The sequence below is a fragment of the Rhodamnia argentea genome, chromosome 7 (assembly GCF_020921035.1).
Source record: "Rhodamnia argentea isolate NSW1041297 chromosome 7, ASM2092103v1, whole genome shotgun sequence".
NCBI classification, from domain to species: domain Eukaryota; kingdom Viridiplantae; phylum Streptophyta; class Magnoliopsida; order Myrtales; family Myrtaceae; genus Rhodamnia; species Rhodamnia argentea.
This window is the reverse complement of record NC_063156.1, coordinates 29,412,115-29,425,049: the sequence shown is the minus strand read 5'-3', so window position 1 is coordinate 29,425,049 and position 12,935 is coordinate 29,412,115. Positions and strand designations below refer to the sequence as shown.

The following is a 12,935-nucleotide window of genomic DNA, read 5'->3' as shown; positions in this document are numbered from 1 at the left end:
AGGGGTGTCAAAACCGAATCGAACCGAGAACCGAACTAAACTGAATTGAAAATTTAGTGCATTTTGGTTTGGTTCGGGTAATTGAAAAATAATTGTTTTTTTTTTTTTTTCAGTTTGATTATCCTGAAGCCTCCCATAATTTGATATTCTTTGAATTGAGTGATGATGCCCTAAAAAACATAGGGGAATAGGTATGTCCAGTGCAGGGCTCAAGGTCAAATCACTACCTTTAGGGCTTTCTTTTGCCTGACTAGTAGGTGGAAGCAGAGTGCTTTTCAATCAGTAGGTAAACTCTGACTTGCACGGATAGTTGGGAAAGAAATTATATTAAATAAAGAAGATGCTACATATCTATTGTAAAGTATCAACATTATCTACGATGACTCTTGTGATCCGATTAGGCATAGTTGGCATTCTCGACTGTGGATAAGCTGATGCTGGTTGAATCCCTGGGTTCAATTCTTGCTTTTGAATCGAGATTGGCATTGCTCGGGTCTTCTTTGATCTAAGAGTCACCCCCAAAGTGTTCCCGGACTGCATGCATACATCCGTGAGTAACTTAGTGCAACATGGAAAATTTCATTGAGAAGAATCAGAAAGCCCTTGGTACTTGTCTGATCAAAACCGCCGATAGCTTCAATAATTCACTGATTTTTTATTTATTTATTTTTTTTGGTATTTCACCAGTTACTAATCTAGTATGTTGGACAGAAAATATCCAAAATAACCCATTTTTTTCTTTCTTTTTTTTGGGTGGGGCCGAGGGTTGGCTGCCCCTGGGCGAGGGCCTCTCCCATCCTCAGCCCAAACAATATAAAAATGTAAAAATAAAAGGAAAGAAAAAGGGGGAAACAATAGTAAAATTTAAAATTTTAAAAAAAATGAAAATTGAATTGAACTGAATCATACTAAATTTTTAGTTAAGTTCTTATTCAATTTAGGGTAAGATTCGATTCAGTTCAAGCTTGCATGCTAACGTGTTGTGCATGATAATCATTTAGTCAAAGAATAGTTGTTTGTGAGGAGATGTGACGGGAAGTAGTTCGTGTGGTTTCATGGTGAAATTTTCCCCTAGTAAATTTAGTTTAAGTTGCGTTTGTTTGTTTCATGAAAATAACTGATTTGAAAAATATTTTTCTTATAATGATTACTTGTACCGCTTGTAAAAATGAATGAATGATGGATATTTGCATTGTCCACAATAATGATTAGGCATAATTATTGTTGATAATAAAAATATTTTTCATTAATTAATTATTCAAATGATAGAATCGATTATTTTTAAAATAATATTTTATAAATTATTTATTTTTTGAGAAATAAACGAAGCTAGTGGTTGGTTGGGTTATCGGGGTCCTGTCATAATTGGTGGGCTTGGAGATGATTAATAAATGCACATGCTTATGGTGCGCGAGAGATAAATCAAGATATTTTTTTATTGATAATGCAAGTTATTTAATTAACATCTATTAACAGGAAATCAAATAAATCGATTATCGCGGTCCCACATTGATGTCAGTCTATAGTCATCTTCTTTTCTGTGTATATTTTTTTATTTTTTTGGGTCAAATTTCTGTGTAGTAATTCTGTGGATCGGTGAGCAGTGCCTGTATTATCACATATGTTGGCTTGTCATGCGTTTGAATTGGCTTCTGGGGTTGATTGGGAACTGATTAAACTAATCGGGCTGACAAAACTTCACATTAAGCGCAAATATGTTGGATTGGGTTTAGGTTTGATTCCAATCTTGAGTTAACGAGCATTCTCGTGTGCTCCATTTGAATAAAATTCATCGTATTGAGTACGGGGTTCTAAATCTTCGTCCATCAATTCTTTTTAGGTTAGCTACATTGAGATCTTCCGTTCACAAAGAGTGTAATACATAGTCTAAGCAAGTACTATGAAAATGCATTGACGTAAAGTAGAGGCGTCAAATGGGTGGATTGGGACTGGGTTTAGGTCGGGTTGAATATGATCCGACCCATATTGACCAATTTAACCCGTTTTGACCCATTTTCACGTAGTACAAATTTTATGACCCATATCAAACCCGATCCAAACCCGACTCGACCCATATATTTTAAATACATATATATTTAATTAAATCATGAAATATTTGTGTCAAACTGTTTCGTAGACCACCCACCGCCGCCATCGTGGCTCGCCCACCGCCGCCCCCGTGGCTCGTCCCCCGCCGCCCTGTGGCCCGCCCGCGTGGCGCCACCTTGGCCGCCCCACTGCTGGCCCACCCACCGTTGCCGCTCACCCACCGCCTCAACCGCTTGCTCCTTGCCCTCACTCCATGTGCTGACAAAAAAAAAAAAAAAATTCCCAAAACGATTACATAGGAAAATCTCGATAGCGTCCAGGTCCTTAATATGGGGTCTTGATCTCATTAAGATCAGCACAATGTGATTGGTTAGCACCCTCCCGAGTCTTCACATCGTAATCACCCCCATCAATTGATGAAGTGTCGTTCCGGTGAGTGCACTGATCAAAAGCCAATCCCCTCCTTATAGACTTGAATCCAGCACCAGTTCCACAACACAAATGAAACTACTTATAGACTTGAACCAAATCAACCCCACTTCCGCCGTCAACCGCCCATCCGATGATCCTCGCGCTCCCGGAAACCTCCTTGGGGCTTCTCTTGTCACCGCGGGCCGGTACTTCGAGCCGAAACGGGAAGGCCTCAGCTTCTCCACCCCGTCCTCTAGAGATCTGTTGCCAAGACAGAGCGACGAGCTCTGACCCGATCCGGTGGCCACTACATTTGCCATTTCGTTCTTGACAAACAATGGTTCACAAGTCTCGGGTGGGAGAAGACAATTAAGTGGGGAGATGCAATGCCGAATGAAACATGCTTGAGCGCGTGGACGAAGAAGGAGAATAGAGCGAGGTTGGCGCCGAACTTGGAAATGCCCCCGCCAAGTTTGGTGCTTTTTGGGGTGAAGGAGGAGATCATTTTGCTTAATTCGTATCGAAGATGAAATTGTTGCTCGCTGCTCTGCGCAAACTTCAACGAGAACCAATTGGCCTTTTGGTAATAAGTGGGCTCATCGGGTGGCGCGTTGGTCGGGTAGGCGGCGGCAACGGGGTGTGGGTGGGTGGTGGTGGCGGCGGCGGGTGGCGATGGGCGACCGGTTGGGCGACAGTGGTGAGCATGCGGCGGAGTCCGGCGATGACGGCCTGCTGGTGGCGGTGGCGGCGGGGGGTGGGCGGTGGAGTCGAGCAACGACGGTGTGCGGGCAGTGGGCGGCGGTTTACAAGTGAATAAACGTTATCTTGCGAAGTTATAGGTCACGGGTCGAAAATGGTTTAAAAATGAGTTAAGTTATAACCCGTATTTGAATAAACATTATAGGCCTAGACCTATATTTGATCCATTTTTTAAATTTATTGAACCCACATTTGACCCAAATGAATAAAAATGAGTTAAAATGTGGGTCAAAGACCCATATTGACACCTCTAACGTAAAGCAAATTATTTAGAGAAGGATGTCATTGATTTCGGCTGAGGCCAGTTAAATCAAAATAAGATGTGAGTCGATCAATCAATTTACCAAAATTGAAGATGACGTTGATATTGATCTCTGAGCTTTTCTTGAACTCCCCATGATATCGATTCTATGCATATTGATTAAATCATAGGGTGTCGTGCTACACGTGGATGAGAGAGTAAGTGGAGAAGAGTAGCGTTTTGGACTCCATTTCCTCCAAACCTGACCTTCCTCTTTGGATTGTTTGATGAAGGTCTATGATTGAGGCAATCCCTTCTTCATCCCTCTTGCTTTTGGCTAAAAAAATTGCATTAGCCAGAGTGTCGTGCGTCGAGTGAATCCAACTTTTAAACCATTAAAGAAAGAAGCTATGTGTTAAAAAGGTACAGAAACTACGAAATCTCTCTAACGTGGGATAGGTGTCCTAGGCCTAAAATGCCCCACGAATATTAAATTCAAGCGTAAGCCCCTCCAGGTTCATTATCGATGTTCCCGGACACAGCCCATTTGAGGCATTTTTCCCTAATTATAATTTTTGACTTTTACTTATGACTCGATGACTTTAAATTCCACGTAAGGAATATTCATTCTGTATTATTAATTTTTACCCATTCTCCTTTCACTTCCCATGGCAGGACTAATTAATCTAGATTAGAGATAAGCAAATCGGACCGTCTGAATCGGGTTGGGACCGGTGGTCAAGTTCCCGATTCTAGAGAGCGGCGGTTCGGTTCACGTTTCTTAAAATTGGAACCGTTAGCGGGACGGTCCGTTTCCGGTTCCAGGACATAAAATCGGATCGAATTGCTCGGACCGGACCTATTGAATTTTTTTGCTGAACTGCTGCATCACTTTGGTCATCGGCAGCAGAAGGAGGGTGGGCCACATTGAGAGCTGGAGATTTACGATTTCACACACTCAGAAAACCAAGAGAATGAAGCAAAAGCCAGAAGAAAAGTTAAAGAAAAAAGAAGGGAGATTTTCCTTCTTCCACTTTGCGACTCCACTGATCGCTGCCTTAGTCACCTCGGAGTTCCAGTCTGACATCAGCACCACAACGAGCAATACGTTCCTTCCGAAGCTGCTCAACGAAGTTCCACCCTATAGTGCTTGGAACAGTCGGTCCGGTCCGATTTTCGATCCCTAAGGTGGCTGGTCCGATCATCAATTCCAAAAATTAGGAGTAGAGATTACCGATTCGATTCTCGATTTTTGAAGAAAATCGAATCGAAACGAAACCGATCACTCCGGCTAGAAAGAAAGAGAGAATCCCCCGGAATATTGACTACAGGAGAATAGGCCAGGTGTTATTAGGGAGAACGCATGAACATGAACGTCACCTGTCAGCTTCTCAGCCTGCCGTATGAGGTGTAAGAAAAGTCAGTAATGTTTGTTTAGTACTTTGTTTTTTTTGGGTCAAAAGTACTTTAGTAATTAAGAATAACAATTTGTTGGTATGTCATATCATCTCGTGAAAATAGCGAGGCGACAAGTCGTCCTGGTTGCCATCTTCTTCTTCTTCTTCGTCTTTCCGTGATGGCGGAAAGTAATCATCACACTCGAGAACTCGAACCCACCAATGGCTTCTGCGCCAAAACCAAGACCTTCCACAGCCTCAGGCCCTCCCTCCCTCTCCCTCCTCCTTCCCTCCCCATTTCGCTCACCGACTTCCTCCTCTCCCTCCTCCCCCCCTCCTCCTCCTCCTCCTCCTCCTCCTCCTCTTTCACCTTCCTCGTTGACGCCGCCACCGGCAACCGCCTCAACTTCCCATGCTTCATCTCGCAATGCCACGCTCTCTCTTCCTTCCTCGTCAGCCGCTTCCCTTCCCTCTCCAAGAACGACGTCGCTCTCGTCCTCCCGCCTCTTTCCCTCCACGTCCCCGTCATCTACTTCACTCTCCTCTCTCTCGGCATCGTCGTGTCCCCCGCCAACCCCCTAAGCTCCGCCTCCGAGATCAGCCACCTCGTCGGGCTCAGCAAGCCAGTCGTCGCTTTCGCCACCTCCCAAACATCTCACAAGCTGCCTACGCTCAGGCATGGCACCATCCTTATTGACTTGCCCGAGTTCGAGTCCGTTTTGACCAGGAACGGCTCCAAGGAAACCGGTCCTATTCCCCGCAATGTCAACCGGGTCACACAGTCCGATCCCGCGACGATTCTTTACTCTTCGGGCACGACAGGCCGGGTCAAGGGCGTACTCATGACCCACGGGAACATGATCGCGGCGCTCGCCGGGCCTCACCAAGCCGAGCCCGACCCGAAGCCCGTTTGGCTGTTTCCGCTTCCCCTGTTCCACGTGTACGGGTTCGTGTGGATACTGAAAGCATTTGGAATGGGGGCGACGGCGCTTTTGATGGGGAAGTTCGAGCTCGAGGCCATGCTGAGGGCCGTGGATAAGTATGGAGCCGACACGTTGCTTTTGTCGCCGCCGGTGGTGCTGGCGCTGGTGAAGTCGGAGCACGTCGGGAGGTATCACCTCAGCTCGCTACGCACCACCTTGTGTGGCGGAGCGCCGCTTGGGAAGGAGGTTTCCGAGCGATTCCAGCAGAAATTCCCTAACGTGGAGCTGAAGCAGGTAAAACGCTTAGTAGTGCTAAAGGTGTGGTCGTGAGTTATTTTAGCCTATTTGTTAGGAAGTTTTTTATTGTATAGTATGCTTCCTAGTATAGAATCCTTCCTATTGTATATCCCCAAATTAGGGTTATCAGATGTCCTATATATATATGATAGGATTGAGTATTGTAAATGTACAGAAAAAAAATATTCATTGAATGAAAGGAGAGTTTTTTCTCTTCAAAAGGGACGACGTAGCTTTCATATTTTATAAATTTTATTTGGCCAAAAAGATGATTAAACTCCTAACTACAATCCTGAAAAGAAATGGCTGATTCTCCCATAAAACTGAAAACCGACCTGAAATAACTGCCGTACAAGCTAAAGTTTTAACACAAGAAAATCGAATCCAAAACTCAACTTCGTACTAGTAAGCTTACCCCGATAGATACTGTGCGCCTACCATGACAGTGCTGTACTGCAATTTTGGAAGACGACACGAAGGAGTTGGAGAATGTGAGGAAGTAGATCCTGCACGTAGTTTTTGAGTCGATGTATGCGAAAGACCAATAGATGTAAATGACTAATGGCTTCGTCAACCGTGACATGTGCGGACGAATTTTTCAGGGTTATGCATTGACAGAGAGCCTATCAGGAAGTGGGATGATGGGGCCTGATGAGACCAAGCAATATGGCTCGGTTGGTCGCCTCTCCGCGAATATGGAAGCCAAAATAGTCGATCCTGTTACTGGAGAAGCTCTACCCCCAGGCTGCAAGGGCGAATTGTGGCTGCGTGGCCCAGCCATCATGAAAGGTCAATAGTAATACCACAATCTCTCATCCTGGATTGCTTTCCTCCTGGAATCTGAGAAGAAAACCTGTCTGGAGTTCTGTTGCACATCTTGTCCACGCACATCAAGTTAGGAAATGGCCGTCTTTCTATTGAAATACTGACTTGCTTACAAAAAATTGCCGTGCAAATTAGAGATCCTGGTTACTTCAGACATCGGCGATTAATATGCTGCTTCTTCACACATAAGGATTCCTCATTTCACTGCTCGAAAACTCCTCTTTGAGCTTCACGTGTCACTCACGAAACTCGGACGTTGTTCCGAATCTTTCCCGATTCCATGTAGGTTATGTTGGAGATGACAAGGCAACGGCTGATACATTGGATCCTGATGGTTGGCTAAAAACTGGCGACCTTTGTTACTTTGACTTGGAAGGGTTCCTCTACATTGTGGATAGGCTAAAGGAATTGATAAAATACAAGGCGTATCGGGTAGCTGCTGTGATAAAGAATCTTATGCTGATGAAATCTGATGTTTCTAATATTTACGTAATCAGATTTTGTCGTCTCATTCACATCCCATCCTACGGGTCCCACCTGCTGAATTGGAGCATTTACTTACATCGCATCCTCAAATTGCGGAAGCCGCGGTGATACCGTACGCTCCAGTGATTGTGTTATGACCTCCATAGATGCATCGAGTTTGCATGAGCCAAAGTTTGTCTATCTTATTTTTGTTCAGCATTCAGTGATCTTTAGATTACTTGGAGGACATTTCAAAGTTTAAAAGGTGGATAGTAATCCTGCCATTGTGCAAAATGATGATTCCTGGAAGATGTCCTATTGGGATCCGCATTTACTTTTGAAGCAATTCTCTATCTGCTTAAAATGTGCTTGTCAAACTTTGGTGTGTCGTGAGATCCATAAATGTGCTTTCTTTTCGGTTAAGTCACTGCGTATACAACCAACGAGACTAATCCAAGTGTATTGCTTGGAATCAGGTATCCTGATGAAGAGGCAGGGCAGGTTCCCATGGCTTTTGTGGTGAGGAAGCCTGGTGCATATGTTGCAGAATCTGAAATCATGGATTTCATTGCTGAACAGGTATGTTCCTCCTGGATTCATCTGTCTTGGAAGACGCTTCTTCAGCTTTTAGATTCTCCCGGGGAAGTAGAGGAGTTGATGTCTTGAAGATGTTAAATGCAAACGTTGAGGCATCTATTCATTGGCAGTGAGAACAACTAAGACTCTATTTTTCTTGAGTTCATTAGGGACTATTTGATTACCCAATCACTGAGTCGCCAGGCACCTGGTGTTCTTAGCCTCTTCTCCAACTCTAGTACTATTCCTTGCTGCTAATGTTTTTTTTTTTTCCCTCCCCTTTAACCCCAATTTGTCATGTATTTTTCCGGCTAGCGGTAAATGCTACTACATCTATCCAACAAGATTGGCGTGGATTCTTTTTACTATACCTTTGTTCTGCTCGCTGAAGCTTGCTTATTATACCTATAGCTCAATCGGATGACTGTACCATTCGAGTGCATATCAAATTTGCGGGGTGTTCAGCCCGGTCCGAACCCATAGACAACTCGACCCTTTTATCTGATTACATGAAACTGGATTTGCAGGTCACTCCATACAAGAAGATAAGGCGTGTCGCTTTCATCAGTAGCATCCCTAAGAATCCCGCAGGAAAGATCTTGAGGAGGGAGCTCATCGGTCATGCTTTATCTGCTGGTTCAACCAAACTATAAAATCTTATAAATCCCAGTGTTTTTCCAATCAAACACAGGCCAATATTATCAATTCTCCTCTGTATTTGGCAATTTGCTGCTATATGTCATGTATGTAGTAGTTGTTCCTTATCGACGACAAGCAAAACCCGGCGAAATGTCCGTTCCCGACCGAATTGCATGCCAGCTTTTTAAGGAAGCCGTGCTTGTTAATACTTGTCCGATGTGGTCGTGTTGGGGATTCCCCAATTGAGTCCTTCAATTAGACAAAGTTATCGCTTCGATAAATGTTACTTCCCTCGAAAGGCAAAACTATCGTCATTCAATTCATTTTTTTTAAGCGCATACATTACTGTCATTAAAAAAAAAAAAAATTGGATAGACTGTCATTCAAATTGACTTACAGGAAAATTGACATTCTTTAAAATGATTAGAAAATTTAGGTTAATTATTAAATTTATGGCAATCTCATCTCATGTGATTTGAGTTAAGAGACTACCATTAAAGGTAATTACTAGCCATAAGTACAACTGATTCATGAGGAATTTGAGAAAGATACAACCGACAAAGACGTATTACCAACCCATGAGGCAAACATACCACTTTCAAGGTAGATTACGTCTTATTAGGTAAATGCTACTTTTATGTAAAATTAGTCGTACTTAGGAGCCAAGTATCAGTTTTCATCTACAAAAACTTACAAAGAAATCACTATCACGATTGTTGAGAACTTGAGATGGTCACGTCATTTTGAGATTGATTACTAAATCGTAGCAGTTTCATGATACGAAATCCAAAGCCCAATGACTGCTAGGAAAAGTAGTTTATAAATTATAAGTGTGATTTACCACAAAATTCATTACGTGCTTATAGTTTCACCCCATAAAATCTATAATTATACTATTGTATGTAAAGGTCGATCTCGGAAAGGCCGGTGAGGGCTTCTTGGCCTTCACCCAGCAGCCGGCAAGTCCCGACGAATCTCGTCTGCCATATTGAAAAAAAAAAAAAGAGAAAAGAAAAATAAAAATTCTGAAAAAGTTATTTACATTAATAAATTATCAAAATGTCACGGACAAAATTGATATCTCAATTCACAAAAGTATGAATATATATATATATATATATATATATATATATATATATATAGGCACATCAATTGGCGTAAGCAGAATTTCCCGCCTAGAAGCTCCTGTGCTTCGCTTCGAGTCTCTCTGCATTCATCAATGGAGTCGGTGCAATTGGCGGAGAACCCTAGCCCTCACGTGAAATCAATAGCGGCATTTCTGATACTCTTCTACTCGAACCAGCTTTATTCGATCACTCTCTCTCTCTCTCCCGCCAGCTCTGCATCGAGTGATTCCCCTCACTTTGCTATTCGATTTGACGATAGCATATCGAGTCTAGAAAAGGTTTCGGATCTCTCCTTTTCTCGTTCTCTTTTTCAGATTTGCAGAGCCTTTGAATTACGATCCTCCTCTCGTGCACCTTCGTCTTCCTCTCAGCCTACTCAGTCCTTGAAGCATTTCGACGGCGCGGCTGTTTGGGCCCACGTACGCGCCTAATTCGTGGATGGATTTGTCTCGTCGCCCTAACTGGCATGGTATTCTTAAAAACGGGTGGAAAATGTGTTCTAATTGAAGCGACCGAAGCATGATATGGATATTTTCCAATGTTTTCGAGAAATTTGCCCTGGGTAGTTCCTTGTTTGTTGTCTAAACATTGATGTAGTATGTATGTTCAATTGATATGACGGTGTGTGCAGAGAGTCGTATTGGAAACTTTAAAGGAAACAGATGGAGTTAAGAAGAATTTCATTCACATGGCGATCAGTATTGTAGGATCCCCGCTTGAAAGCCCTGGTTTGCTTCTCTTTTGGGACATTTCTGCATGTTGACCATCTACTTCTACCCTCCATTTTCTATAATGGTGTGTTGCTTTATGCTGTATTAAGATACTTTTACAAGAATTGGGCATGGGAGAGCGAAGCATTGTGGTATTCTAGTTACACTCAATGGGACTCTAATAAGGCCTGGAGCACTGAAAATGTGTTAATAAGGTGGTATAAATGTCGAAGCTGTAATTACAGGTGGTCCTTCTCGGCACTCTTCATTTATTGCATGGCAAAAGCGCACAGTGGACCGATATTTTTTTTTCTAGTTGCTATTTTGGCTGGCAATCCAATAAATTCTCATGAATTTGTGTTATCTACCTTCTTCCATGTCAAACCACCTCAGAGTGCATTTTTAACAATTTACGGTTCGGGCTGGTTCTGCATTTGATGGAACTTAAGAACAATATCTTCTCGTTCTTCTTAAAGTCAATTTTCACATATCTTCTGTTTGTCAAATCAACCTTTTGAGTTGCCTGTTTGTTTCTCATTTTCTCTTGCTTATGTAGCTTTCCAGTGTATCGTGAGCCGAAAACGAGGAACTGCATAGTTCTGCTATCCATCTGCCCATCTCAGGTTTTATCTATCTATAGTTTAAAGTCCATTTACAGCTCTGTGTTTGACTTGCAATGTCAATAACAGGAAATATGTGAAGGTTTCCAATTTGTAGAGAGGACAGAATAACTTGCCATGATTAAAAGGAAATAAAAATTCAAGAAAGCACACAATTGTTGCGCGTTGGGGCCATCTCTTGTTCAATTCCTGTTATTTTGAAGGATGAACTGGTTGACAGAAGAGATGTAACATAATCTCCTGAATCATACTTAGATGCATATTCTCATATATTCATAAATGCGGGAATATCAAAGATTTGGACATAGCAATCAGTTTATTGTCCTTCTATTATCAAGGCATAGACAGAAGCTGATTTTCTGTTGTATCTGTCATGACAAATTTTCTCGGTTGTCCACCTCACAATGCCTTCAATTTTTTGCCACCTAGTTTGGCTCTTACTAAGGATGGCGTTTTCTTTTGTGCAGATGATATAATCGTTACAGGAATTTTGACTGCGATGTGGTCTCCAGATCTGAAGGATGTGTGGTGTGATCTCGAGAGTGCTAGTTGCCAATCTTGTGAGGTATTGAGCTGAATTAGTTGTCAATGGCTTGTTCTCTTGGTCTAGGTCTATAGAGATTTCAGAAGGATCTTCTTTGTGATTTCAGATAACGGTTCTCCTCACTTGGTTCCAATCATCGAAAACTGGACCGGGTGGTTGAACTGGTTAAACTGAGAATGGACCATCTGGTTTGGTTTTTCTATATATGCCTCTTGGAAAAAAGAATGTTGTTGGCGGTGACCTAGTCAACTGGTCAACCTGATTTGACTGGATATAGCTTTTTTTCGAAGAACGAATTTGTTAGGGACTGATTCAGGGATGACACTCCCACCTTCTTGGAATAAGTTAGCATGCCTAAACAATTGAAAACATGATGTCAGTAGAATAAGAATGGCAGCAAATTTACTGAGTGGGCATGATCGTTATCTAGTAAAAAGGATGGATGCACTAGGAGGGAGTTGAACCTGGAAGCTCCGAGATATACGTGTGTGTCCCTTCCACTTCAATCACCTGGGGCTGGGGTGTGTGTGTTAATGTCTATTAATGCATCTACTCGTTCATATGAACAGGCCGCCACTGTGATTGGTTTTTCAAATTGGTTTGATTTTAGATGCACTTCTTTAAACGAATTTATCCTTTCCCTTGAAGATCTGCTTGAAGTCACCAAAGGCAGTAGCATCATATAACTATTAGCAATTTCAAACTTTTAAAGCAGGAACCTGTAAATTACTTTCATTATTGAATGTGGCTTCTGCGATATGTTGTCAAATATGTAATTGTTCTTGAAATTCTTTTAGCTATTGTCTGAGTGACAGATATTTCACAAACATATCTTCAGTGACAAGGGATAACCAATTGCAGAAACCTGCTCAATCCTCCTTGTTTGTACCTGATGTCCTCATATAATGTAATGGAACTCACCTGCTTCTTTGATGTTATAACCAACAGGTTTTGCCCAATAAGAGTCTCACGGTTTCCAAAATTATAACTTAGGACATGTAAGGAGGTTTTAGAAGCTAAAGTGACTTATCTAACCATAGAAGACCCCTGTTTCTGTGAGAATGAACTCCAGTTAACTGTACGATTGAATATTTAGAAAGAGGATTGCATGATTTTTTTCGCAAGTTATAGTAGCTTACTCACCTAAATTGCAATGTCATAACAAAGGCTCATTATGGAGAATTTAAATTGATGAATGGAGGGGAGGGGCAACGGAAGATCCTCTCCTTCACTAGTTAGTCACTATCAACTGATAGTGGGAAATGGAAAAATCTTCTTGCTTACAACTCATATTTACCTTTCCAAAGTACGGGTTTTTGTAGTGTGCTCATTCTTTTACTGGTATTGAAAAG

At 42.2% G+C, this 12,935-nt stretch overlaps 1 protein-coding gene and 1 pseudogene across 1 annotated transcript; both read left to right on the top strand.

Moving 5' to 3' along the window:
- The first annotated feature begins 4,979 nt into the window (after positions 1 to 4,979).
- Positions 4,980 to 8,788, top strand: LOC115749538 (4-coumarate--CoA ligase-like 9). The gene is made up of 6 exons (XM_048282454.1): positions 4,980 to 6,074; positions 6,680 to 6,866; positions 7,189 to 7,336; positions 7,435 to 7,500; positions 7,844 to 7,946; positions 8,471 to 8,788. Exons 1-6 carry the CDS (start codon positions 5,037 to 5,039, stop codon positions 8,594 to 8,596), a joined length of 1,668 nt encoding a protein of 555 aa, XP_048138411.1. The 5' UTR covers positions 4,980 to 5,036; the 3' UTR covers positions 8,597 to 8,788.
- Positions 8,789 to 9,765: 977 nt separating this feature from the next.
- LOC125315942 lies at positions 9,766 to 11,468 on the top strand (annotated as a pseudogene).
- The last annotated feature ends 1,467 nt before the right edge of the window (positions 11,469 to 12,935 follow it).

Coding starts and splice junctions, on each gene's coding strand:
- LOC115749538 (XM_048282454.1), top strand. CDS start 5,037: ATGGCGGAAAGTAATCATCACACTCGAGAACTCGAACCCACCAATGGC. Junction 7,501..7,843: donor GCGGAAGCCGCGGTGATACC/GTACGCTCCAGT, acceptor GCTTGGAATCAG/GTATCCTGATGAAGAGGCAG. Junction 7,947..8,470: donor TGGATTTCATTGCTGAACAG/GTATGTTCCTCC, acceptor CTGGATTTGCAG/GTCACTCCATACAAGAAGAT.